Raw genomic sequence first — 27,985 nt, 5'->3', positions numbered from 1 at the left:
AGTCATTTATGTGTGAATGCATGTGATTTTTAAATTTAAAAGTCTGTCCTTACCTAAGAGTATATTTAGATAGATTTTTCTGTTAGTACAACTCCATTAGCTGTTTCTTACACCATTAAGCAAGACTGGCAATAATAGAAACAGTATATATTGTTTGGTCTGAATGAACTGCGCTAAGAACACGGGTTAATTTACTTGATGCTAATCATAACCAAGAATAAGCACTGTTTTTTCCCATTATGAAGGTGAAATTTATGCCAAGAAAATGAAATAACTTTACCATTGTTACTAGCCAGCATACAGAAAAGAAATGCTAGCACTGAACCCATCAGTAGTAGAAAAATCAAGGGTTCAGAAACCCTGAGGACAAAGGAAAGTCTCTTATGGATCTTAAATTCTGTGGCTCAGGCATTAAACGACTACAAACATAAGCTGAGGCTGCTTAGCACTAGCGCTCTGTGGACTGTCCGTCCGTCCACTTCTTTAAGATTCAAGTCAGCAGCATCCTCCATAGGCATCCTACCAGCCACCTCTGAGGTCTTCTTCCCACCCTGCAGATCATTGTCCTCCTGGAATTCCCATCTCCTGTTGGCTTCCAAAGACCAGGCATGGGCTACAGGTATTGCAGAAGAGGCAGTGACTTAGGATGAAAAATCATTTTCCAGCCATAAACAGTTGATGAGGAACTAGTGATGTAACTCAGAGATAAAGTGACCACACTGGGATATGTGAGCCCCAAACACACGCCAAAAACAAGTTTACAAAATTAAACTATTTGACCCTCCATTCTGTGTATAATCATGGCCCCATCAGCTTTTTGCTCAGTCACCATGCCTGCAGTTTTTTCCTAAGTAATTTCGAGTAGTCACTGTATAGCATACACCATGTATATGCCCAACGTGAGCCCCTCCCTAAGCTTTCTGCAGACCACTGTGGTGCAGGACCACCTATTTCTCTGGTGACTGTGACACCATCAGGATGTCTCTCATTTAAGGCATTTAGCTTGCCTCTGATTTATTATTTGTTTGTGCTCACTCTTTCCTCTACTAATTTAGGGAAGATGGAGGAAGTATTATTATTATTATTATTATTATTATTATTATTATTATTATATAACAGGTATTTTATGTAAAACGTGATGGAATGTGTCAATCTATCCATCTTCATTTTCTTATTATTCCCTTTGCTATAGCAATTAGCGAAACCAGACCTCTGATGGAACTTCGTACTATAATAGGAAAATGCAGTTAATCGCTTCACTATGAAATCTCTCAAATCCCCTCCCTTTGTTCCTAGTACTAAAAAGCTTCATTTTTCTCTGTGGTGAGAAACCACAGGTGCTGCAGTGACTAACCCCATGAAGGCAAGGATCGTGCCTTCGTCTGCTGCATCCTGGGGTCCTGAAGGAGCAGTCACCTAACACGCGTGTGCGCACCACACCTCCACCACCACTTCATTCTCTTCTGGCAAGCAGATCGTTATCTGTGGAGAAATTACCAACATTATAAAGTGATACAGGGGTCATCAGAAAACTAGAAATAAAATGACTGAGTTCTTTCCGTGCATTGAACACCGAGGTGCTGACTGCACTGTGCTTTTAACCGTAAAGCAGTTACTAGCACATTAAGGTGAAGAAGCTCCCAGCTCACTTGCACCCCATAGCTAATGAGGAAAGCAGACCACATCTGGAGCCAACTAGAACGGAAGGTCAGCTCAGCTAGACCTACCCTTTACTGCTTGGATATTAGAATGGACGCTATTAATCTCTAGATGAATCCAAGGTGCCACTTGAAAACTCCTCTACAAATATCCTTGATTTTCAAGATTATCTATTTGAAAATAATTGTTTCCTTGTGATTGAGGTTTTTTAATTCCTGCTTCAATTTTAGATTACAAAACTCTTGGAAGAATTGAAAGAAGCCAAAGAAAACCACACACCAGAGATGAAACATTTCATGGGCTTAGAAAGGAAGATCAAGCAGATGGAGATGAGGCATAAGCAGAGAGAGCAGGAGCTCCAGCAGGTAAAGCAGGGGTGCGTCTCACAGCAGGGGTGCGCCTCACTGCAGCACCTTGGGGTAAGCAGGGGTGTACCTCACTGCAGCGCCTTGGGGTAAGCAGGGGTGCGCATCACTGCAGCGCCGTGGGGTACGCAGGGGTGCGACTCACTGCAGCACCTTGGGGTAACTGCAGCAGGGGTGCGTCTCACTGCAGCGCCTTGGGGTAAAGCAGGGGTGCGTCTCACTGCAGCACCTTGGGGTAAAGCAGGGGTGCGCCTCACTGCAGCACCTTGGGGTAAAGCAGGGGTGCGTCTCACTGCAGCGCCTTGGGGTAAAGCAGGGGTGCGTCTCACTGCAGCGCCTTGGGGTAAGCAGGGGTGCGTCTCACTGCAGCGCCTTGGGGTAAAGCAGGGGGGCTCCTGCGCCTCACTGCAGCACCTTGGGGTAAGCAGGGGTGCGTCTCAGTGCAGCGCCTTGGGGTAAGCAGGGGTGCGCCTCACTGCAGCGCCATGGGGTAAGCAGGGGTGCGCCTCAGTGCAGCGCCTTTGGGAACAGGGTGCGCCTCACTGCAAGCGCCCAGGGTAAAGCAGGGGTGCGTCTCACTGCAGCGCCTTGGGGTAAGCAGGGGTGCGCCTCACTGCAGCGCCTTGGGGTAAAGCAGGGGTGCGCCTCACTGCAGCGCCTTGGGGTAAGCAGGGGTGCGTCTCACTGCAGCGCCTTGGGGTAAGCAGGGGTGCGCCTCACTGCAGCACCTTGGGGTAAGCAGGGGTGCGTCTCACCTCACTGCAGCACCTTGGGGTAAGCAGGGGTGCGTCTCAGTGCAGCGCCTTGGGGTAAGCAGGGGTGCTCCTCACTGCAGCACCTTGGGGTAAGCAGGGGTGCGCCTCACCGCACCCTTGGGGTAAAGCAAAACAAGGGTGCTCACTGCAGCGCCTTGGGGTGAGCAGGGTGCGTCTCACTGCAGCGCCTTGGGGGTAAGCAGGGTGCGTCTCCCATGCAGCGCCTTGGGGTGAGCAGGGTGCGCCTCACTGCAGCGCCAGGGGTAACAGGGTGCTCCTCACTGCAGCACCTTTTTAGCAGGGGTGCTCCTCACTGCAGCACCTGGGTAAGCAGGGGTCGTCTCACTGCAGCGCCTGGGGAGACAGGGTGTCTCACTGCAAGCGCCACTGCAGCGCCTCACTGCAGCGCCTTGGGTAAGCAGGGTGCTCCTCACTGCAGCGCCCAACAGGGTAAAACAGGGTGCCCTCACTGCAGCGCCTTAGGGTGAGCAGGGTGCTCACTACAGCGCCTTGGGGTGAGCAGGGGTGCGCCTCACTGCAGCGCCTTGGGGTAAGCAGGGGTGCTCCTCACTGCAGCGCCTTGGGGTAAAGCAGGGGTGCTCCTCACTGCAGCAGCAGGAGTGAGAGGAGTGCGTCTCACTGCAAGCGCCTTGGGGTGTTAAGCAGAGTGCGCCTCACCGCTTTCTGAGGTAAGCAGGAGTGCGTCTCAGTGCAGCGCCTTGGGGCCAAGCAGAGTCGCCTCACCTGCAAGCGCCTTGGGAGTAAGCAGTGCGCCTCAGTGCAAGCGCCTTGAGGTGCTTGAAATTAAGCCTCACTGCAAGCGCCTTAGGGGTAAAGCAGGGGAGTGCGTCTCACACTGCAGCGCCAGGGTGAAAGCAGGGTGCGTCCTGCAGCACCTTGAGATGCAGAGTGCGCCTCACTGCGCTTTTTAACAGGGTAAAAAGCAAGGGTGCGTCTCACTGCCAGGCGCCTTGAGGGTAAAAGCAGGGGTGCGTCTCACTGCAGCGCCTTGGGGTAAAGCAGGGGTGCGTCTCACTGCAGCGCCTTGGGGTAAGCAGGGGTGCGTCTCACTCACTGGGGTAAAGCAGCACCAGCACCTTGGGGTAAGCAGGGGTGCGTCTCACTGCAGCGCCTTGGGGTAAGCAGGGTGCATCTCACAGCAGCGCCTTGTGCTGCTGTGGCTCTTCCGTCTCTACCAAAAGCGTCCTCAGGCGTTCCCATTGTCCTTTTTAATGTATGTATTTTATGTAATGGATGTTTTGTCTTCATGTATGTCTGCACCCTAGAAGCATCAGATCCCGTGGGATTACAGTTATTAATGTAGTAATGTATTGATGTAATGATGGTTGGGAGCTGCCGTGTGCTGGGAATGGAACGCAGCACCTCTGAGAACCATCAGTGCTCTTAGCCACCGAGTCATCTCTCCAGCACCCGCGCCCTCACTATCTCCTAGTAAGGCGCTAATCCTGTCAGCTCAGGCCCATCCACACAGCCTAACTCACTCACTCACTCCAAATATAGCCATACCAAGGGTTAGAGCTACAGCGTGGTTCTGAGAGATGATGGGACATTCAACCCATAACAGATAGTGGGAGATTTACAGAAACCTTGGAGACAAAAAACACATTAAGCTTCATGGTTGGTCTGCATTTTCCCCAGAGGCCCTAGTGTACCTAGGTAGTATCGTCCTACTCTTTAACACTTAAACGTTCCTCATTTCCACTATGACTTGGAACATTAATGTGAATTTTCATATTTTCAGATAATACAGCAAACACGCCAAGTAGTAGAAACTGAGCAAAACAAAGAAGTTGAGAAATGGAAAAGACTTGCACAGTTAAAGAATCGGGAGCTGGACAAGTTCCGAACAGAGTTAGACTCCATACTCGACGTTCTTCGGGAGCTGCACAGACAGGGGGTCGTTGTCCCGGTTGCTCTTGCAGATGAAGAGAGCACAGCAAAAGAGTTTTAGTGGAACTTGGACCTGAGTGACCGAGTTGGAAGACAGGTGGAAACGTGCCGCTGTCAGGACAGCCACCACACAGCTATGCGTGACCACCACCAGACTACCATGTCAGAATAAACTGCCATGAACCAACAAGGAAAGAACATACATCTTGATTATCTTACTGAAAACCATTAAACATTTGAGATGACCTTCGAGCAGGCTCCGTAATGTCAGAAGACTGTGACTAGCAAGGTTTACGTGAAAGGGCTCCCTCCCAGGCTACAGCGGAAGAAGGGAGCACATCTCCTCAGCCATGTTTTATAGATTAAATGACTTTCCATTTTCTGTCTGACAGAAAGCTTTCTCATGAAACAGGTAGGTGAATGAGAGCCTCGTGCTGGGGACAGTCTTATCGCTGGCTATAGAGTGTCCTCAGGAACTTAGGTGACAGTTGAGGGCCTTCTGCACCTGATACAAAGTGACAAGAAATGGTACAGTTTATGTATCTCTTACTGGAGGGCAGGTCTAGTAAATGACAATCCAAATTTTTGGCAGCTCTAAAGTTATAAACAATATATGAAGTTTTTCCTTTTCTGTTAAAAAAGAAATATTATGTCCAATGGAAAAAATTAAAATGTGCCTAAAATAGCTAGTTTATTTTATAATCCCGTTTGTACAAGTAGATCAGAAATGTATATGATTTCTGTAAATGAAAGCTGCTAGCGGTTTTTTCAAGTGTCTCTCTGGAGATCGAGCTGTCTGTGGAGACACATGTGGTGTCTGCACTGGGTGCTCCTGGTGATCTGTGTGAGAGAAAGAGGCGGGTAATCTGAAGACACCTGAGCTCCAGACAGTATGACAAGAAGTATGCAGTGAATTTTAATTTTTAGTCAGTTTAAAATGGAAAGTGTAACTGTGAACTAAGTCTTTAGAATATATTTTACATTATAGCACATCTGGATTTAGACTACATTCCAACTGCCCATACCAGTAAATGCAGGCCTGAAATGAAATACAGTAAATGCTTGCAAAGTAGAATGTTTCATAAGGGGTGGGTGAGCAAATCTTAGTGAACTCATGACCAAAGGTTGTGATGTAAACCGCCTGTTTAGTAGAAGTGTAATTGTCCTAAAGCCAACATTTTATCATTTGTTTTCTTTCTGAGAGGGGAGTGAAAAAGCATTATCACTTTCAATTTTTTCATGTACAGCATTTCAAAGTTATAATACAAATAATTTATTTTATTATTTAAGTGTTTTGTGTTTATCGATATCCTTGCTCTGAATCCATAGTTTCCATCCCTCTGTGCTTTTGACTGAACATCTAAATATGAGCCGTTAGAAGAACAAAGCTGGGTCTAAAACACGAGAGAAACTGCAGAACGGGTCAGTGTTGACTAGGTTAGGCCAAGTCCAAATACATCATTTCTGTGTCTGTACATGGGTACAAACATCTTTGCTCTGAGGAATGGGGATTAGCATGTGCAGGAGCTGTTGCGATCATGCTGGCCTCCTCTGCTTTAAACATCCTAGCCTTGTCAGCTGCGGCTGCTTAGAGGCTGCCTTAGAGAGGGCCGTGTGGCTTAACGCACCATGGCTCTTAATGAAGGGATGGAGTTCAGAGGGCCCTGTGTGCTTACTGTGTGGTCCTTACAGGTCTAATTCTCTGGTTGGCTGGAAGCATCTGAGCTCTATTGATGCAGCTGTGTTTGGAGACAAAGATGGCCTAAGAGGGCAAGGGTCTAGTGACAAGCATGGAACACGGTTTTCTAGTAACAGTAATAGGATGGGGGTGCTGCTTGTGGAGGAATGTGACCCTGTAGTTAGGGATGACATGGAGTGAAGGCTGTGAAGGAGCTGAGAATTTAGAGCTGCTAAATTCCAGTGGGCTCCTTCTTCCTTTTTGACAGTACAGGGAATCTGGCCCAGAACGTTCTATATGCCAGGTAACTGCCCTTTTTGATACAGTCTTGCTTTATGACCCAGGTTTAATTCAAACTTGAAATCCTCCTGCCTCACTATCCTTAGTGCTAGGGCTGTGTATCACCCAAGTGACCTTCTGAAGAGTGCGTGGTGTGGGGATGTAGTGGGTATTGAGACAGGATCTCATCTAATCCAGTGGTGCTGTGTGAACCCAGGGCTTTGTGCATGCTAGGCAAGCACTCTCTTGACCGAGCTGCATCCCTAACTTTTTGAGCTCTTTATTCAAAAGTGGGACAGCCTTTCAGGGGATTAGCTAACAGGATTAGCCTTGCATTGACTGAAATATTAATGGCCTCTCCCAGGTGAGGTCTCCTAGGTAAGGCAGGTGCTGAGCCAGACAGTGCTCCTTTAACTTGAGACAGAGCCACCACCTGGCAGCTTCTACGCCTCTAACTGGGATGTTAGCTCAGCAGCTCCCAAAGGCGATAGGCAAACCCACAAGGAGGTGTGTGTGGGTTTTCTAATGTATACAGGTAGGGTCCAAGGGACTAAGACTGGAAAAAAGCATATGACATATAGAGGAACAGTAAGTTGTGCCACACCAAACACAGTGACATACAGCCACAAACAGAGATTCCAAATAAAGCGCCCTTTAGGCTGGGGTGTAGCTCAGTAAACAGTGTAGCTTGCACAGAGCCCTCGCTGGTTCAAATCCCAGCTCTGAACTCCATGAGATCCTGTCTGAAAACTAAACTTGGCATTTCAAAGAGTTAGAAAGGGCTCCTAACAGTCTGTTTGACTGAAACATGGATCAAACAAACAAATTAAAGACGTTTAGGGGATGTTACCATACAATTGTCAGTTAACTATTAATATACGGCAAGGGTCCCGGAGACCACTGTGCCAGCCTACACAGCTAGGTAGGCTTTATGAGGTTTTTTAAACAGACAGCTTCCTGTGGGACATTTTCCGTCTTGGTAATGGACAGGCCCATTTGGATTCATTCCAAATGAACACCGTACACCTTTGCTTTGCCAGAAAACCTGTTTGATACTGTTCTCATAATCACCCTAGCAGCACCATGTCTCCATTCATGGCCTGAGAAACAATGCAGATCCCCTTCTTCTGACCAAACGTAATTCCGACAGGACGTGTTAGAAAGAATGAAAGGAAAATGTACATGAATGTGTAAGAACAAAGATGTTCTGCCTGGAAGAGCCTTTTAATGTGCCTTGCTGCCCTTCTGTATGGTATTTTAAGTTTTAAGAGGTGGCATTGTAATTATTCTCTGCCTTTTAATATTGCAGAAATTATAATAAGCAATTATAGATAGTCCTAAAACTGGAGTGTTACCAGGAACATGGAAGATAGGCACTTGATTAGGTCATCCTGGATGACCTTCAAGCCTCCTAATAGTTTCTCAACTCTAATAGTTTCACAACTCATTGCAAAAGTACCCCAGAAGTAAATGGCTTTGAGGCAGTGACTACTCTGCCATAGCATTTTATACAATTAAATTAACTAAGCTTTCTCTATATGAGATGTGGGTTTTTGAAACAGCATCTTGCTGTGTGATCCAAGATGACCTTGACCTCCTGGCATTCCTCCCATCTCAGCCTCCCAGGTACTGCCATTACACCCATGCCCCCATGCCGTTCTGGATTTAAAATCTAAGTGCTGTGGGTTTTTCAAACCATTAACTGAGATTGTATTTAGAACAAAGTCCTGCAGGTCTTTTCTCTTTTACATGTGATAAAGCAACCTGTAGTATTCATGCTTTTCTAAGGATCAGTGGCAGGCGTGTGACAAATAAATAGGATTCTCATAATCTCCCCGGAAGCAGTGAGAGTAGAAAAGACGACAAAGAGAAGCGTTCCTTAGTGAGCTCAGCGTTATGCTCACAGAGAAATGATCACCAGGTGAGTGTCACAGAGCAAGGCCTCTCTCGCATGCAGTGATGGAACCTCGTTAGTTGTAGTCAGTATAGTTTAAGCTCCACAGAAGGCAGCCTCACCACATGCCCATGCCACACTCAATGGGAAGATGACCAGAACTCCAAACAGCAGCCAGCTTCCCAGGGCAGGGAACGCCAGGAGCTGCTCCCAGAGCGGGTCCAAAGCAGGGCTGGGAAGAAATGCAGCAACTCAGAGGCAGGAACCAATACCCTTGATGCTATTGGTGTTGTTAAGGATCAGATTCCTCCAAGAGGTTAGAGTTTGGGTATTTAGCAAATAATTGTCATTATTCCTGAAATTATTCCTGAAGTAGCAGCAATAAAGACAGGGAGGTTGAATAATGCTAAATGTGAGCATTACAGTGCTAAATATGTTGTGTCCCTAACGTAGGAAATTGAAGTTAGGTCCAGTTCTTCCTCCCAGCCCCATGCTCCCAGAAACAAGACTCAGACTCCAAATATATTTACAAGTACCTTGTTCTGACAGCTAGGCTTTACTGAGTAGATCACAGCTTAGAAAACCCATTTATTCTAACCTACAGTCTGCCGCATGGCTGGTGACCTGTGCTCAGGTGCCGTGCCGACATCGCCTCACATCCTCTCCAGCAGGTCTTCCCACGCCTGGATCTATGCCTGAATTCTTTTCCCTCCCGGATGTCCCACCTTCCATTTCCTGTCTAAACCATAGGCCATAAGCTTTTAAATTGATGCATCCATACAATACACAACGTTCTCTCTACAGGAAATCGGCCAAAGTGGAAAAGAAACAAGATAATTGTTCATGGAGGAAACAGACTGGTAAATACTCAGCCACATTCGCCCACTGAAGGGCAAAGGACCAATACAAAAGTAGATTTCAGGCTTAGAATAGTCTACGCCGTGCTGCCGCGAGTGTGCCCGGTCTTGTCTGGTATTGGAAGCTTGGCATCAGGCTAGGTTAATTCTTAGGTGAGAGCGCATGTCACCATAAGCCAGCCTTGAAGCCAGGTGGAAATGCCACCCTTGAGTTTTGAAATATCAATATATTGGTCCCTGTGACCAATGAACAGGAATTTTATACCCTGTATCTTAGACTTGTAATACCAAGGAACCAAAAATGTCTTCTAGTTTTACAGATCTATAGATGGAGATGATCTTCCCCAAGACTCAATAACATCTGGCTTAGATGGTTAAAATAATGACAATATATAGCTTGTAATTGATACTGTAGTGGATTGAAACGCAAACATTTTGAGATAACTATATTTTACATGGAGGATGGTCTGGGCCAAAGAAGGCAGGGAAAGAAGGCCACTGGCTCTCAATATGTCCATATCTCATCTCTGGAAACTAGTTCTGTGCTACCTTTCATGACTAAAGGAACTATGGCAGATGAGCTCAGGAAGAGACTTGAAAAGAATTATCCTCGGTAATGCAATGTAACACCAGAGTTCTGGTAAGGACGACACAGGGAGTCAGAGTCAGAAGCAAAAAAATGGTCACAGTGACATGAGGTTATGATCCAAAGACTGAGCTGCCTGTGCAAACTGATAAAAGCAAGAAAATGGATTTTTCAGAGCCTCCTGTGTTAGCTTTCTCTGAAAGAAATTAAGGAAAAATATATTTGGGTTCATGGTATTGGAGACTTCAAATATGGCCATTCGGTTCGTCCCTTCTGGGCCTGTGGCAGTACATCATGGCAGCAAGAGAGTATGGTGAAGGAGGCTGCTCACCTCATGGTGGTCAGGGAACAGAAGGGCCAGCAACAAGACCTAGCTCTCCAAAGCATGCCAACAACTGGGTGCTCTAGCTCCTATGTTCCTATCGTGTCTGATAGTCTGTTAAACTAGGAACCCATTAACTAATCCATAGTGAGTTCATAGACCTTGTGATCCAATCATGGATGGATTCTTCTGGGATTCCTCCCATCTCTGGTCACTGCCATGCTGGAGACCAAGTCCCCAACCCTTGAGCCCTTGTAGGACATTGCAAATCTAAACCAGAACTTTCTAGATGGAACACAGCCACACTAATATTTGTGTTTAGCTATTTAGGACTGGTTTTAGACTTGAGTAATAGGATGATAGGAAAATAAGTTCATTTTGTTTAAAGACATGGCCTGCCCTAATTTATTATCAACAGCAGTGGAAAATTAACTCGGAACCAACATCCCTGTGATGCACCTGCAGCCTGCTGGGCTGAACAAAGTTGTCTTGCTCAGAGTCTTATGTCTGCTGGAAGCCTTTAGGGGACTGAGAGAGCCCACCCTCTTCACTTGGAAGAGGGTGTGGAGTAGTAGGTTTCTCAAGGTTCTTAACATTTAGTGCTTAAAGTTACGATACACTCAGGGACATCCTTCCTTCTGTGTAATACCAGAAGTCCTCTTCTGCCTAATCAACTTTACAATATTTCTTGAATAGCTTTCATGCATAATTAAGCAGTCCGTGATTTATATTTATATATAGTTGAAAGAATTACATTGATACTGGTGCAAGTTAGTAAGATCAATCTTGTGTTGTGTAAAAATATACATGAAGGTAGCCTGTCTCTATAAGGATTCGTTAAAGTGGCTTTAATGATACTATACTAACTAGTCCATGTTTTATTCTACTACTCTGTGTTAGTCTCTTAAAGAATCATACTTCCCTTTCAAAGACATTATGGGGAAGGGATTCCCTTGGGTGTACTTGTTCCCAGTGAAGTGGCCGTGGCTCTGAGTCTAGGATCCCTGAGACACAGTCAGTGTGCCCACACCCTGAGATAGGAGACATTGGAGACGCAGGGTCAGACAGCTTTGTAGAGAAGTGAAAACTGGCCTGCATGAAAATCAAACCAGAGAAAATCCCTGTGCGATCAAATGCATTTATTTTGCAACTTAAGCAAGACAAATGGTGAACAAATTCATAAAGAAGATGCCACCCAGAGATTAGCAGCTGCTCATGCATACAACTCTGTGTGTGCAGGACTGGGTTGTTTCTGACTCCAGCAAAGGGCTGCTTCCTTTGTGAGACGGACATCATGTGACTCACATTAACATCCTCCAATCCTGAACATCTGTTACTGTGGCAAAAAACCCACGGACCCTCTCAGCTCCAAGCCAGGCAGCCGACACCTACACATCTGCCACGCAGACATGGCGAGCGATGTCTTCCTGTTCTGAAGCCAAATAGTTCAGAAGGGTGAGCCCAGGGACACAAACACGGGGACATCCAGAAGGGACTCACATCAGCCAAATAACAATCTGCTCTACCATTTTTCAAGAGCACAGATGCTTGTGAAAACAGTTTGGGCTGGTCGTCGCTGGAGTCGAAGCTATCCCAGTTTAAAGCAGGGGTGGGGGCGTTCAGCACATAAATTGCTGTAGCAACACCCAGCAGAGACACTGTCCACAGTGCGTGCAAGTCTCATGGTCTCCTGGTCTCCTAGTAAAGATTTCCCTAACTAAAGTGTGACCCAGTGAAGGGCTGAGTGAAGGGAGGACACCAAGACCTGGAGAACCTGCCGTGAAAGCCGGGATGCCATGTTGTATTGTCTACTGCTTATGCGTTTCTTAGCTTATCTTATAGCTAAGTCTGAAAGTCACAAAATTCTAGAGCTGGGATAGGTCATCTACTCCGGACAGGCTACATTACCTGTAAAACCATGGCAGTCCAGAGAGGCAAAGCAGCTTGTTACAGGCAGAGGATGATGGGAAAGGGCTAGACCCGACTGCAGCGAACTAGCCCTCACCCAGGAGGGAGCTCAATTGCATGTGTTGGCTAATCGTTTCAATAAAGAAGCTTTAATACTGTCAAGGCATTGTTAATCCAAAGAGAAAAAAATCACCCTCCCCAAATCAAAATGGTGCCTCCCATCTTCAAATTCTGCCCCTCTATCACTAAATCCCAGTCCTAGCCTAGGTCTTAAACTTTAAACATCATCCTTTTCCCCCCCCCCTCCGCCTCTCTCTCTCTCTCTCTCTCTCTCTCTCTCTCTCTCTCTCTCTCTCTCTCTCTCTCTCTCCGCGCACGCACACGCACACGCAGGTAGCATGTGGTTTCTTGCTGTACAGAGACAGAACACTCCTCAGGAAGGCACCCCCAAGTGTCTCAGTCCAGGTCTGTACGTGATGTCTGGGAAACTGGCTTATTTTCTAGAAGAACAGGTGGTTCTGAAATCAGAAGATCATCCTCCCCAAAGGAGTTCTGGTCTGTGTTCACGAAGTTGGGGATGTCAAACTGCATAAACCTGGTTAGCTCCTCCTCAGGCCTCCCACTGCTTCTGATGGCTTCCTGGAGATGGACATCGCTGTCGATGGCTGTTGTTCGGTGGCAAACTTTAACCCTGTCCAAGTGTTCCACTTCATTGATGTAACAGTGGAACAGAGACCTGGACTCCTCATTGCCCTGACGAAAAAACACCTTGTCTGACTCCAGGGGCTTCCCAAAGTCTGACACAAAGCTGTTCATTCGGAACCTCTTCTCTGAGGACTCCGCATTGCTGTAAAGGAAAGAAGGAGAGGTCACAGATCTGCAACTCACACACCTACAGCCTCATGCCCTCCTGCATGGAGGCCAGGCCAGGCGAGTCCCAGGAAGCACCTACTGGGTGTGTCTGTTATGCAGACCAGACAGACCAGCAGTGCTGAACTTTGCTTCTGAACATTGATCTCCAAGGCACAAAACCTCCAGATGAAAGCCCGTGAATTTTCCTGAGGGCAGATAGGGTGCAGAACCCCTAGCATCCTGTAAGCACTCCAGCGATTCTTAGTCCTGAACTGAAATCAGTTTTTAGTCTTTATGTCATGCGTATGCATACGTGGTTCATGTGTTTGTGTGTGTGGATGTGTGTACCTGTATATGTGGAGACCAGAAACCCACACTCAGTGTCTTCAGTAGTTTTGTTTTTTTTCTTTGCTTTACTCCTTTTATGAAACAGGATCTTTCCCTGAGTCTGGAGCTCAGTGAGACTCAGCTTAGACTTCCTGTCCAGCGAGAACCAGGGAGTCCTCCTGCTTCCACCTTCCCCATATTGGGATCACAGTCACATCCGTGAGTTTCCTGGATCCAAACTTCAGGTCCTCAAAGTTGCATGGCTATCACTTTAGCAACCAGATCATCTCCCAGCCTTGTATTAGAGTCCAATTAGGTGCCTCTGAGAGAAAAGTCCTGTCTTGCAAACCTTTAGAATCTCTGGAGATGGGCTCAGTAATCAGCATTTTCATAGAATCCCCAGTGACCATTGCTATAGTGGTGTTCAACATCACAAGCCTGCAGCATACAGCACAGAGCGACAGCCCTGTCAGTGCCTGCCAAGTTGCTTCTTTCCTCTGGGCCCCATCTCTGCAAGAAACCTTCTGCAATACTTTTGATTTGGGGTGCCTGCTCTGCAGGGACCCTGGGAGCTTCTCCCCATTTATCTTCTCTTTATCTTATGCCCGTTTCTCCTCTTCTCTAGCACTTGCTTCCAGTGGTAAGCTCTCCAGGACCGGAACTGTACGGTTCTCGCCTACCTTCCCAGTGCCAAGAACAGCAGTAGGTATATACTAATTGCTCAGTGTGTTTCTGTTGGACGACTGAATGGATGAACACATCAGTCAGGAGGAGATCGGAAATTAAAGCAAATCTTGTCCTGGCAAGATGCCTCTTGTACAGATCCTACAGGCTGGAAATGAAGTCAGGCACGGTCAGCTGAGGTCTAGAACTAGTAGTAGATGCACCTGAATGGAGGGGTGATTGACACTAGACTCCAAAGCCACTGACATGGGAAGTCCAACAGATCAGTCCATGCAGTCTCTCCTCTGCCTGTTATTCAGCTACAGGAAACAACCTTGTCTGTGCTCCACACTTCAAGAGCTGCTCAGTCATCTGCCACGGGACTTCCTCCTCCGGGTGCTTAGTAAGTACAGACACTTGGTATTTTGCACCTTCCACAAGTGGCCAGCCCCGGTGGTTGCATAGGCTCAGATACCATGATAGTAGTGGCCTATCTTCCTGCTAATCACTAGTAAAAATGGCCCTCAAGGAAGGCCTTGCTGTTGTGTCCAGCATTACCATACAGCACTACCATACTGCAGTCTACCAAGTTCATGTTCAAAAACCTTGGGTTACAGGTTGGAGAGAGACAGCAGCCAAAAGCAAGCACTGACTCTTTTTCCAGAGAACCTGAGCACTTGGGACTACCTGTGACTTCAGATCTAAGGGTCTGACACCTTCTTCTGACCTCTGTGGGTACCTGCACACATGTGTGCACACACACACACACGAACAGAGAGAGAGAGAGAGAGAGAATTTTTAAACCATCAAATTACCCCCAAAAATGTGTTTTAAGTAAGTTTACAATATTGTGGGCCACATAACAATCTTCAGACTGTAGGCCTCAGTTCACAGGGGCATGCAAGAGAGTCTTAAAGCAGCTTGGCCCTACCTGAGTCATACCTGTGAATACTCTTAGGTAGTTAACACAGTACCTGTTGAAAGATGCTCTAACAAGCAGTGGGGAGCTGGCGGCTGAACCCTACCTTCGGTTTTCAGGAAAGAAACGCATGCATTATCGCTAGGATAAAATGTGTGCCTGTAATGGCCTGAGTGCCATTGTACGGGTTCTGTGCTCTCCTGACAGGAGGGTCAGCCATAGCTTTAAACCCTCGCTTGGAGGTGCTAGGGAAAACTAAAGCTCCCAATATCTGGAATAGCAGTTAAAAACACCTTAAAACGGGCTGACTAAACCTCTGAAACGGATAATTACAAGGCCCTAACATCTTAAATTCCACCTTAGCTAAAATTATATCTAAAACCAGAGGCCCCAAGATTCAAGAACTGGAAACGTGAAAGGGTGGGCTAATGGTACCATCATGAAAAGAGGGCACTCAAGACTGTTTGCCAGAAAATGTTATCCCCAAGAATCCTAGCACCTTTCCCTGTTTGTGGCAGTTCGTACCCAGTGTGTGTTCTGCAGCCGACATCTGGCTTGAGTGTTCAAAAGTCTTCCTAAGTCAAAGAAATGAGCCTGTTCCTCCTGTGAGAAACCTGAGCCTATTTTCCCGTTTCGTTCAGAGAATGTATAGTAGTTATTTTTAATTTGTATTTCACAAATCATTTCCAACATCCTGTTGCCCAGGCTAGACCTGGCTGCTCTGACCCTTGGCTTTTTCTCACCATAGGCTGCAGCCTCTCTATTCTCGCCGCCTGTGGGGTTATCAGCACCACAATAGACAGCATCTCCCAGAAGAGCCCATCCAGTCTTCTAAACCCATGCAGTGACTGTCCGTGCTCACCATGCCCCCCTCATCCCACTCACTGCCCCCAGCCTGATATTCCTGCCTCGTGCCTCCTGTATTCCTCCTTCCCCATGTCCTCCCTCACCGTCCTCTCACTCACTCTACAGTCTAACTGCAGCAGACCTGATTGCCCCCTTTGCACCTCTGCTTGAGGTGTCCGTCCACCCCCGGCCCCTGCCCTGGTATGGTTAATGGCTCCAAGGCAACAGGAGGGTGTCCACCCCCTCTCCTGGTTTCTGGTTTCTTTCTTAGGTCATGTTCCTCTGCCTTCTTCAGGAGCTGTTTTCCTCTAGCCATTCGTTCCTTCACACAGATGCCCACACTGTTAAATATGTGTACCCTTCAGAGGGTCTTGGGAAGACATGGGCCTCAGTGGATGCCATAGGAAACATGGAACACAGCAAGGTGTTATCTACAGGCTTGTCTAAAACCCTAACTGCTAGGAGACACACAGCCAGAAAACCAAAACCAAGACCACACACACACACACACACACACACACACACACACACACACACACACAGAATCAGTCCCTAAGCATTTCCCTCAGTGCCAGGTCATTGCACACTGACTACCCTCTAATCTTCTCGTGTGGGGGCTGGGGGAGGTGGGCTGAGAAGAATGAGGGCACTGCCGTTCCCAGCAGTCACTTCCATGGGACTCTTACAAGCTGAGAAATGTCATCCCCAGAGTGAAATTCTCTGAGAAAATAACCACTACCACTCACGGAGACAAAGCCTGAGCGGAGAGTCCATACGCGCTGTAAATCAGCCTGACAGAGGCACCAAACACGCACTTCTATGAAAGCCCTTCCATGTAACAGGTTTGGTGATTAGCCAGGAGACGTTGGGCTGTGTGGGCAAGGAAAACTCCATCTCTTTAGAATTCCTTTCAGCATGGCCCCGGGCACACAGTAACTAACTACACACTTAGTAAAACCTCCTCCTTGATGGTAAAAACAGGCAATTCAGCAAAGGTTTACGGGTTGGACCCGACACAGCTTTTCCACCGGTTCACAGTGGTGGTTGACAGTGGTCATCGCTGTCTTGGGATCTCAGGGCTCCTTAGCAACCACTCACTGTATCTGCACCCTGCCCTCAAGACCAGGGGTGGCAGTCAGCACCGATGATTTCAAATGCTGACATTTCCTGCTACCTTCTCCAGTTGCACACCCCCATGCTGTGGTGAGTGCCATAGTCCGCTAAATTACAATTCGAGGCAAAATGTCACTTCCAGTTTTATAAGGTCATGAGCAAGCTGGTATTCACCCTTAAAAGCTACCCTTAGCAGGATATAGGGCATTTAGCAAAGGCTACAGGGGAAAAAAAGGGGGGGGGGTGGATGTTCAATGTCTGAGGCTTGAAAATTGTTTTTAAGAAGTCCAAAATACCCAACATAAAAATGAATCTAAGAACTCTCTCACCGTAACCCCGCACCTCTCTCTGACAGATGTGTGCTAATGGTCTGTAATGTTCCACCAAGACTCTTCTCACTCTCCCCTGCAGACAGGAAGGACAAAAATGGCTCTTCCCCACCTGTACAGCACCCAGCTAAGAGCTTTCCTGCTATACACACACACACACACACACACACACACACGCTTCTCCACAGGAAAATAATCACCATGGGAGCTGCTTCTCCAGCCTAAAAGCTTTTAAGAAGATACCAGCTTTATACCTGGATCTCTGCCTCCCAACCCTTTCTTGGGCCCATAGACACCCGGTTCCCTTCTAGACAGGAAGTTGACTGCCATTCCCAGCCCTGAGAGCAGGTGGGCAGAGCTAGTTCTGACGAAGGAACGACAGAAAAAAAGGGTGGGTTCTACTCCCCATCTAAAGAACAGAAAGGCAGGAAGGCCCATGCTTGCTGTCACCACAACCGAGGAGGCCAAGGATGGGGCTGCAGTGTTCTACAGCAGTGGTTCTCAACCTTCCTACTGCTGTGACCCTTTAATACAGCTCTTCATGTTTTGACGACCCCAACCATAAAATTATGTCATTGCTACCTCATAACTGTAATGGTGGCACTGTTATGACTTGTAAATATCTGATATGCAGGATATCTGATATGCAACTCCTGTGAAGGGGTAGTTTGACTCCCCCCAAAGGGTCGAGACCCACAGGCTGAGAACGCCTGCTCTAATGGAAGCTGCTTCTGTCCCTTATCAACTCTGAAAGTCATATCGCTTGAGGATGACTCGGCCTCTGTTGTGCTCTATTAAGAAGCCCAGTAATTGCTATGTCCTATAACCCAGCTTAACTCCATTGGTCCTTTCTGGCCAAATCTTATCATGGTCCAGACTCTGTGAAGCAGTATTGAGACTATGGCTCTGAGAGTTGACCCCCCCCATCTTCCTAAGAGTAAAGGACACTCGCTCTGTTAGAAGCAGGCAGAGTCCCAGGAGCCCTGCTCTGTATCTGAGCGCTGTTCAGAATGACTCCTTAAGGAAGTAGACAAGACAGGGATCTCCGAAAAACCAACAAAATGCAAACACGCCCACTCTGCCCCATCTCTGCTCCTCCCCTTTCTTCTCAGTGCCCCCACACACACAGAGTGTGTGTGTGTGTGTGTGTGTGTGTGTGTGTGTGTGTGTGTGTGTGTGTGTGTGAAGAGAGAGAAATTTCATCCCAAAGTTGGCTCATTCATACTCTGTAAACTCAAAGGCTGCAGCTGCAGGGAGGAGTTCTTGTTTGGGCTGTCAGTGTTATTCTAGAAAGGCACTCAGCTCAGTGAACAAAGCCCACCTACCTTAAAGTATATAGAGGTGAGTATTAACTTCATCTAAAATAAATACCATGTACAGAAACGTGTGGTGTTTAGCCAAATAGCTGGATATGGTGGCCTAGCTAGGTATACATACAATGTTGTGCCTACTTGTATGAACCAACATGGCTGCTGCCCAGTGAGGCCAGACGAAAGCATCAGATCCTCTGGGACTGGACTTACAGATGGTTGAGAGCAGCCATGTAGATGCTGGGAATCAAACCAGGGTCTGAGCCATCTCACCAATATGTATGTTTGTTTGTTTGTTTTACCTTATCTTTCTTACTATTAAAAACTACACCATATGTTTGGATTTCCCAGAACAATACTATGAAAAGTGACCCTCATTTTTTTTTCGTTTGGTTTGTATTTAAAGGATCTCTCTAGTTCCCAGCGTCTCAAGCAAACTGCATGATGGGGCGAACAGTTCCCTTTTGCTCGGCTCTTTGTTATAGCTGAAGTATGAAAATAAGAGGCAACAAGAGTCAGGAGAGACCAAGAGTGAGACACAGACAGAGTACTGTTGCCAGCTCAACTCTGTAAATACATCAGCGTTTGCATGCAATTTCTTCCGTAGAAACACTTTTCAGAAAAAGGAGAAAGTATATCTTAATTGCAACATAAAAATCAGATCTAGGATTAGCATAAAGGTGGCAGGAAAGGACAAGAAGGCTGATTTCATGAGGGCAACAAGAGGCAAAAAAGCAGGAAACGTGATCTCCCTTACACAGCACCGGCGTCTGGGTAGCAATCTATGCCCCGCCCACCTTCCCCTCCCCTGGGTCTGCCCAGCCCCAGCACTGTGCCCCGCCCACCTCCCCAACCGCTAGTTCTCCCCAGCCAGAACTGGTTCAGGTTCTAATGCTCGGTAAAGCACAGAGAAACCCAGACTTACTCTTGGTGTGGGGCGCCTGTCTTTGTCAGCAAAGTCAGCACAAAAAACATGAAAATCACAAAGACCGCAAGACCAACCCAGAATCCAATCACGATGGAATCTGCAAGACAAGTTAAGATGACATTAGTATTTCACATAGTTTGACTTAACTCACACATTTCAGGATTCTGAGCTTTCTAGAGATGCTAGAGTGCACAGACTATGATGAGAAGTCAGAAACATCAATGAGGGTATGACGACAGGTCACGAGTTCAATCTTCTACTTTGCTACCTTAGTTTTTTGGGTTTTTTTTTTTTTTGTTTTGTTTTTTTTAATCAGAGATATTTAAAATGAATTGACTTCACCCCATTCATGTTCATGCTGGTACAATTCAGGTCAAGGTCACTTTTTGGAAAGCACATATAAATGGCCTCTAGACCGACCACTAACGAGTGAACACCTGCTGCTCTCCCAGCAGGACTGCCTTTCGCCAGCTCTGGCCCTGAGGCTGCCACCCAGAGCATTTCACTCAGCGCCAGAGGCTGAGAAGGGATCCTGCAGGGCTGGCTTTTATCACTACAATGGCCATCCTTGTCTCTAATTTACTGTTACTTTAAATCCCATTTGGACTAGGGGACATCATGTCCCTGTGTGTCCCTTTAGCTGCTGGCTACAGCTTCCTCACACCAGCATTGGAACAGACTTTCTCACCACTTCCGAGCTGGTGAAAGTCTGCCCCACCCCCCCCCCCGCCGTCCATGCTTCACCTCACCACCTTGGCAGGCAGCCTCTTATTTCCCTGCCTGGCATACCCCTCCCCACTTTAAATCAGAGCACTCCCATGTTTTTTTTTCTCTGAACAACAGGTCTTTCCTTGATCCTGTCTTGAGCAGTAGTTAGGGCTGTAGATGGTTTCAGACTTAAAGAGTTTTCCATCACAGGACATTTGAAAACAATATGAACCCCCTAAAACCTGTACTTCAGACTCTCAACTGCAGTCTTTCCCCAGGCTTGCAAGATACCTTTGGCACAGTGCTGTCCCTAGATAAGGAACAGCGGCAGCAAGCCGCCCCTTCTAAAGGGCCACTGTGTTACAGAAGGAACAGCCAAACTACACCCTAGGCTCAGATGTATACTGGGTTAGGTAAGTTAAACCATTTCCAACTTCCATATTTCCAGTTTACAGTAGGTTTGTTGGAATATAGACCATCGAGAGTCAAAGCTGAACAGCCTCTGTCTGTGTCTGGGGCACAGAGACTAGAGTCAGCTGCAGAGTCTGGAACACAAATTCTAGGATCCCACACTGTTGAGGGTCAACAGGGCTGTCAGTCTGCATTTTCAAACCTAAACTTTAAAAGGTTTACCCACTCAAGAATACGATGAATATTAATAGGACTTTTAAAAACGATCAAAGTTTGTACAGTAAATGTGCTTAAACGCAAAGAATAATGGTAACTGGGATGCTAGTCAAGTCCTGGACGGCAGTTAAAAGAGCTCTCCCAGGACTGGACCAGCATCCCAATCTTAGGAACCCCAGACAAACAGCTCAGGTGAATATTTAGCACACCGGAAGTAGACCTGGCTCCAGGTTCTCCCTCAGTCCCTCCCTGGCATACCCCACCCTCCTCCCTCTGCACTGAACATTCCAGCCCAGGGGCTGGGCCTCCCCTTCCCCAGAGGCTCTTTCCTATACAATCCAGACTCCACACAGTTGTGCGGGTGCTCTCTCCCTCCCTCTCTCCCTCCCTCCCTCTCTCCCTCCCTCTCTCCCCCCTCCCCCTCTCCCTCCCTCTCTCCCTCCCCCTCTCCCTTTCTCCTTCCACCCACTCCCTCTCCTTTTCTTTCTTTCTTTCTTTCTTTCTTTCTTTCTTTCTTTCTTTCTTTCTTTCTTTCTTTCTCTTCCCCCTTCCCTCTGACTCCCTCCCCATGGCAACTTCCCTGGCCTTGTTGCTTGGGATGAATGAGCTCACCCAAGAGCAGCTTCCCAATAGAATTATCTTTATATAGACTCTAATCTGGCTGAAAATGGCTCGTTTCACTGGTGGAGAAATGACTTATCAATATGTATATACATGGCACATTTTCTAAAGTAAAATTGACACTCCACACTGCATAATGCATACTTGTCTAGACAGACAGACATTTGAGATGGTATATTTAGCACACTGGATAAAAAATAGTAATGTCTCATTCCTAATATCTTAATTCCAAGTGCTGAAGAAATAGGGATTTCTTTAGACCTTGCCTTTGAATATAATGAAAATAAGCAGGACAGTAAGGGGTGTGTGGAGGGGGAGGGGGGCCTTCAGGAAGGTTCAGCAGGGAAAAGCACTTGTGGAGAAGGCCCGACATTCTGAGTCCCAGAACCCATGAAAGCTGGCATGAGAGATCTAACTCGACGAGGTTGTCGCTACATGAATACCAAGACACCTGTGTGTTCCCACCCACACATCATACACACAAAAACATACAATAATAACAAATTAAATTAAAAGACATAAAGCAAAAACACATGTGTTCAACTACAGTAGACTTGAAATTATAAATCTCAATGACTGGGCATGTGCCATGGATGAAATAGTATCCGGTTATCTCCAAGTCTACACACTATACTGTAGCAACTGCTTTATAGAAAAAGCCAACTCTAAAACTATATTCCAGTGTCGTGTTTCAGTCCCAGGGTTAGAATACAGCCCTGCTGTGGTGAATAGCATTCCCAGGTCTGTTTATTGAGAAGGTCTCTCCTAAGGACAGTGGGGTAGGGCTCCCTGAGAGCCAGGGGAAAGAAAAAAATAACTATGCAGGCCGAGCAATGTCCTTAACTACACACAAACTTGTCCAAAGCTCTTGTGCAAACCGCTCCTTGATTAACCAGCCTCCCCAAAGGCTTAAAAGGAAGAGCTGAGAAGCTGCCCTGTGATTTCATCTCTACTAAAATGCTTCTGTGAGACCCTGATACATCTTAGAGCAGCCCTCTCTTCTTCCACATTCAGGCCATCTTTAGAATCCCACTGTCTTTAGGATTTAAAATGACCAATAAAATTACATGTTGGCATATGTAAGAGACAGACAACGAAATTCTTATAAAAGGTCCCATTTTACAGTATTGGTTTCTCTGGGTGTTTGTTTGCAGTAAGAATTTGACTGGGATTGCTACTGTAATTAAAAGCTGATTTCCAGGAGAGGCCTCAGTACGCAGTCTCTCTGTTCAGAATCTATTAACAGCAGCTTTTAGCTCTCATATCAATTGTGGACTGGACCCCAGCACGCTTCCCCCTTCCTAAGCAGGGAGTGGGGCAGAGGGGAAGGAAGGGGATGCTGGGCCTATATATAACACAGAATCTGCCACTACCCTTTGTAGACATCCTACAGCCCTGGCATCTCTAAAACCTTGGCGTTGCCGCTGCTTCTGAGGCCACAGCTTCACCAGTAGCCTCTCCTGGGCTCTCTTTAGGACTTGAACTTTACCTCGCGCTTCTAAGCCTGTTTCTCTCCATGACCCTTTCTATCCTGAGGTTTTCACCGCAGCTGAGGGTGCACCCTCACCAATGCCTCTCCTGGGCTTTCTTTGGGGGAGACTCCAGCCCCACCCCACAGTACCAAGCCTCTGCCATTTTCTTTGATTCACCCTCCCCATGCCTGCAAAACCACTTCCTTGTGAGAGACTTACACATTATCAAGCTCAGCTGCCAACTTGGAGCTCAGCCTTGGGCCCTGTGAACCACAACATCTGTGAGCTGACCATGAGGAAATCTTCCCAGATTTTACCTCAACGATGCCAGTCTCAATCACAGCTGATTTTTCTTAGCTCCAGGTAACCTTCGTCCACTTTCCCCATACAACATACTTTTCTCTTCCCTGACCTTAATTCAGATATATCACACAAACAGTAGAGTCTTCGCTTCCCTCTGAAACTGCTGAGTCCAGACCTCCATTATGTGCCCTGCATTAACTTCTGAGTTCCTAAGATAGCGCTCTGAGTTCTGGGCACTCAATGGCTTTTTCAACCCAAAGTTCCAAAATTCTCCTCTGCAGTCTTCCAAAACACAGCCAGGTCCAAAGCAGCAATCCTCCATTTTCCTGGTACCAATGTCTGTACTAATGACCTCCCCACCCCCATGATAAACACTGACCAAAGCCAACTTGGGGAAGGACAGGGTTGTTTTACCTTCAATCTTGCAGTCCATCATCAGGGGACATCAAGGCAGGAACCTAAGAACTCAGAACTGGAGGCAGAAACTGATGCAGAAGCCACCGAGGAGGAACACAGCTTACAGCCTTGCTCAAGGCACTTGTCAGGGGCGGCACCACCCACAGTGAGCTGGCTCCTCCCACATCAATCATTAATCAAAAAAATGCCCTGCAGACTTGCCCACAGGCCAATCTGACCAAGGCAATTCCTGGATTGAGGTTCCCTCTCCTCCGGTGACTCTAGTGTGTGTCATGTTGACAGACCCTAATGCACAGATGTTAACTCTGTCCTGGGGCTCAATCCCAGGACACACACACACACACACTCTCTCTCTCTCTCTCTCTCTCTCTCTCTCTCTCTCTCTCTCTCTCTCTCTCTCTCTCTCTCACCAGCCTCTTAGCTTTGAAAGACATTAAAACCCCCATCCTTCTCCCCACTGCCTTCTTGGACGTATGGCTACTATGTTGATTCTGCAGGGACAAAACTGAGTTCTGATGTTCCTCACTTCTGACACCTGTCTTTCTTACACTTCTTCAGCCCAGTTAATGACCATTCCATTCTACCAGTCACCTGGTCCCAAAGCTTCAAAGAAATCTTGCCTGTCCTTTAAGAGGACAATCCATAGACAATCTAGAGACCCCATCTAGAAATATCTGAAATGCACGTGCTTCTTGCCAGATTACCTTAGCCTGCACCTTGGTACCTCAATGGCTATGGTCCCACTGACACCTAACAGATGCTATTCCTGTTTCAAACTTTGTACAGACTTCTCAGAGAAAAGCCAATAGTCTCAGCCTGATCTCTATGCCCCGCCCCTGATCTCTATGCCCCGCCCCTCATGCCCTGCTCCTCTTGACTTCTACACTTGGTTTTGGCCACTCTATATGGAATTCACTCCCCTAGGATGATCTCTGTTTTCCTTGTAATTTCCACTCTCTGCCACGTTCTTCCCTCAGACGTGGGCTCAGTATCACAGTTCCTCCAGATCATTCCCTCAGATCTCTCCCTTCCAGCAAGGCCTTCCATGGATAGCCACAAATTCAAGCTGTTAAAGGAGGTGCCTGTGAATTTTCGGCTCACAGCTGTCTCTCCAGCACTTAATATGATACTGTGTATCATAGGTGCCATAAATGAATCATTCCCACTCTAAGTAGCCACCATGGTTAGAGCTTCTGAGGAGGCAGCTGCCCTTGCCAAATGTGGTCCAAGTAAGGGGAGTTACCCATAATGGTCGGTCTCACCTTCAATATACATTTCTTCTGAAAATGTTCTGTTGCTATTCCATTTGCCAAACTAGCTTTACAGGTCACCCAGTAAAACAGCATGTCATAGTGAAGGGAAGGGACAGTGCCTTCTTTAAAAGGAAGTCCAGGAGCTGGAGAGATGGCTCAGCAGTTAAGAGATCATGCTGTTCTTGCAGAGAACCAGGTCTCGATTCCCGGCACCCATATGGTGGCTCACATTTGTCTGTAACTCCAGTCACACGTGACTTGATACCCTCCTCTGGTCTCTGTGGTCACTAGGCACACATGGTTTATGGACATGTGAGCACACAAAACACTAATACACATAAAATACAACCAAAAATAATTAAATGGAAGAACACACAGATGTCCGCATTCCCATGGTTGACGATCCTGGGGCTTTTTACTGTATATGGAGGGAGAGTGTCTATTTACATCCCATTCTCCCCTCAGCCTCATACACTGTCAGGTTCTCTAGAATCTTCTTTCCCTTGGTCATATTTCTTACTCTGGAACAGTGAGTACTCACCTGGACTTTTTAATATTTTCCTGATATTAGTGTTGAAACAAAAGCATTGTCATTAACAGGACAGTCGTTCAGTTAAGTATGCATTGTGCCACAGCTGTGCCTTGGTTTTTAAAGGAGGTTCTTTTTTCAATCAATAATCATATCCATAACAACAACAAACAATGCTCAAAAGAGAGCTGCCTTGGTGTCTCTGGAAACATGCTAATGGAAATTATAGCAGCGGGCTGTTTGTGGAGCCCCTCAGACCAAGGGAGAGAGACAGGAGCAGGCTGACAGAGCCCTGATGGAAAGGCTCACATTACAGAGAACAGAGGCGCTCTGCCAGTCTTTCTGATTTCCACCAAGACTCAGAACAGAGGTTGTCCTATTAAAAACAACAGATGAAAGAACTCAGTGAGTTTAGGAAGGTGACTTCATACTCAGACCACAAGACCCTTTATCAGATAATTCATGACAGCGTATCCTAAGAGGTCCCTGCCCTCTCTCTTCATCCCCATAAATACTGAGCAGATGTCAACCAAGGAAGGAGAGAAGCACTCCGTTATTGCTGCAAGTGTGAAGGATATGGGACTTAGCGAGTGGCTTTGCTTAAGGAACGAATGTAGCGATCCCTCTGTGCAGCAGATAGGTGCTGCTACATAGTACTGCAAGGTACCACTGCTGCCACTGGGGAGGGACAGAGCGAGGGAGGGAGGGAGGGAGGGAGGGAGGGAGGGAGGGAACATGACTGCACTATCCAAGTTCCACTTGATCTGGACCAGTTAAGAACCTAAAATGAAAGGCTGGAGAGATGGCTCAGCCATTAAGAGCACTCACTGCCCTTGTAGAGGACCCAGGTTAATGTCCCAGCACCAAGATCAGGCAGCTTACAACTCCCTATAACTCCAGTTCCAGGAGAGCTGACTTCCTCTTCTGACCTCTGAAGGAACTACTACCTACACACACACACACACACACACATCAATAAATCACAAGTCTAAAATGTTTGCAGTGTTTACATGTTCAACTGGAAACAACTGGACACCGCAGAGCCAGTTAGAGCATGACCATGGGCCACAGGGCATTGCTTATAATATCAATTCTGCCTCCCAAAAAAAGAGGCTTCGGGTGATTCAGAAAGCACCGGGCTGGAGGAGAGTGTAACAGTAACCCTTCACAGAATGGCACTGCTTTGCGGCAGGGCAATAATCACGCCGATTCCCTGCAGCGTAATTGACGCCTTACAGTGGCCTCTATGGCCTCTGATGGGAGGCTGTCCTCATCTGTCTCTGCGAACACCCTCTTCACGAATCTAGAATTTCGACAGGATTTTTGAAGTGCTTTTTAATATTTACTTTTATCTTACGTGTCTCGGTGTTTAGCCTTCGTGTATATATGTGTGCCGTCCGTGTAGAGTAACCATGAAGGTAAGAAGAGGGTATTGTATCCTTTGGAGCTGGAGTTACAGATGGTTGTGAGCAGCCATGTGGGTGATGGAGATAAAACCTGGGTCCTCTGGAAGAACAGCCAGGGCTCTAAGGGCTGAGCTCTCTCTTCATCCTTCCTGTGGGTTTGTAAATGTTCTACTGGCTATTACAGAGTCTTCATGGACTCTCTCCAGACCCTGTTTCTATACACATCTTTATTGTTGTTTTATGGGAGTTTTTTGTTCCTTTTGTTCATTTGTTCTTGTTGTTCTGGTTTGTTTTTGTTATTTTTGTTTTCTTTCTGTTTGCTTTGGTTTGATTTGGTTTTTCTGTTTTAGAGACAGGGTTTCTCTGTGTGTTCTGCCTGCCCTGGGACTTGCTCTGTAGCCCAGGCTGGCCTCAGACTCACAGTGATTTGTCTGCCTCTGCCTCCCAAGTGCTGGGATTAGACAGGCAGGTCCAGTGCCTGTCAGGACCTGGAATAGTTAATGCCTTCTTTAAAACAAACAAACAACAACAACAACAAAACCTCTTTCTGAAGCTAAAACACATATTCTTACTCTCCCACCAAGCAGGTGTTGTTTTAAGCCCTTTGTAAATCAGAATTTCCAATGCCCCGATATCACACCACCCCACAGAAACCAGCCAACGTGAAAGGGGTGCTTTGTATTGAGAGATGGAAGAGTATTCTGTGAGAAGATAGGGTGTTAGGAAAAGGCAGGCACAGGGGACTTCACAGGTTAAAACAAACAGACGGCATCACCCCGAGGAGCAGCACAAGCCTTACATTTGTGAGCCTTCAGTCCCTCGAAGGAAACCGGTCCGATCTCATAGTACTCGTATTCCCAGGTATAATCAGGGTTAGATGGTGACTGTGGGGATGTTCTGTTAGAAGTCAGCCTCTGGGCAGACATCTCCATCCTGCACACATGGAGAAAGGCAAGCGCAGAGCTCATCAGTTCATTCACAGATGCACAGCTACCCTGACTGATCTTGGATGCATTCAAGCGTTCAGGGTCAAAAAGCTCCTAGCTCTTAACCACTAGGGCACCAGCTACCCACACCTCCTCCAGCGCAGCCTTCATTTTCTTCCATTCCCCACTAGTCTACAGTCTATGTTACATCGGATGCTCTGT

General features: G+C 46.9%; 2 protein-coding genes across 8 annotated transcripts in view; one reads left to right on the top strand and one right to left on the bottom strand.

The window, feature by feature from the left end:
• The window catches only part of Cep162 (centrosomal protein 162), a 60,201-nt gene extending 54,229 nt beyond the window's left edge, over positions 1–5,972 (top strand). Inside the window, exons 25-26 of the mRNA XM_032909797.1 lie at positions 1,890–2,024; positions 4,542–5,972. Coding sequence (XP_032765688.1) covers positions 1,890–2,024; positions 4,542–4,751 — 345 coding nt within the window. The 3' untranslated portion in view covers positions 4,752–5,972. The remainder of the gene's footprint in view (positions 1–1,889; positions 2,025–4,541) is intronic.
• A 5,452-nt stretch (positions 5,973–11,424) lies between these two features.
• The window catches only part of Mrap2 (melanocortin 2 receptor accessory protein 2), a 56,830-nt gene continuing 40,269 nt past the window's right edge, over positions 11,425–27,985 (bottom strand). For all 7 annotated transcript variants that reach the window (XM_032910083.1, XM_032910080.1, XM_032910084.1 and 4 more), the window contains 3 exons: positions 27,637–27,770; positions 19,499–19,598; positions 11,425–13,061 (listed from right to left, as the gene is read on the bottom strand). In XM_032910083.1, coding sequence (XP_032765974.1) covers positions 12,671–13,061; positions 19,499–19,598; positions 27,637–27,769 — 624 coding nt within the window. In that variant the 5' untranslated portion in view covers position 27,770 and the 3' untranslated portion in view covers positions 11,425–12,670. The remainder of the gene's footprint in view (positions 13,062–19,498; positions 19,599–27,636; positions 27,771–27,985) is intronic.

The sequence above is a fragment of the Rattus rattus genome, chromosome 8 (genome assembly GCF_011064425.1).
Source record: "Rattus rattus isolate New Zealand chromosome 8, Rrattus_CSIRO_v1, whole genome shotgun sequence".
Lineage (NCBI taxonomy): Eukaryota > Metazoa > Chordata > Mammalia > Rodentia > Muridae > Rattus > Rattus rattus.
This window is presented reverse-complemented; position numbering and strand designations above follow the sequence as displayed.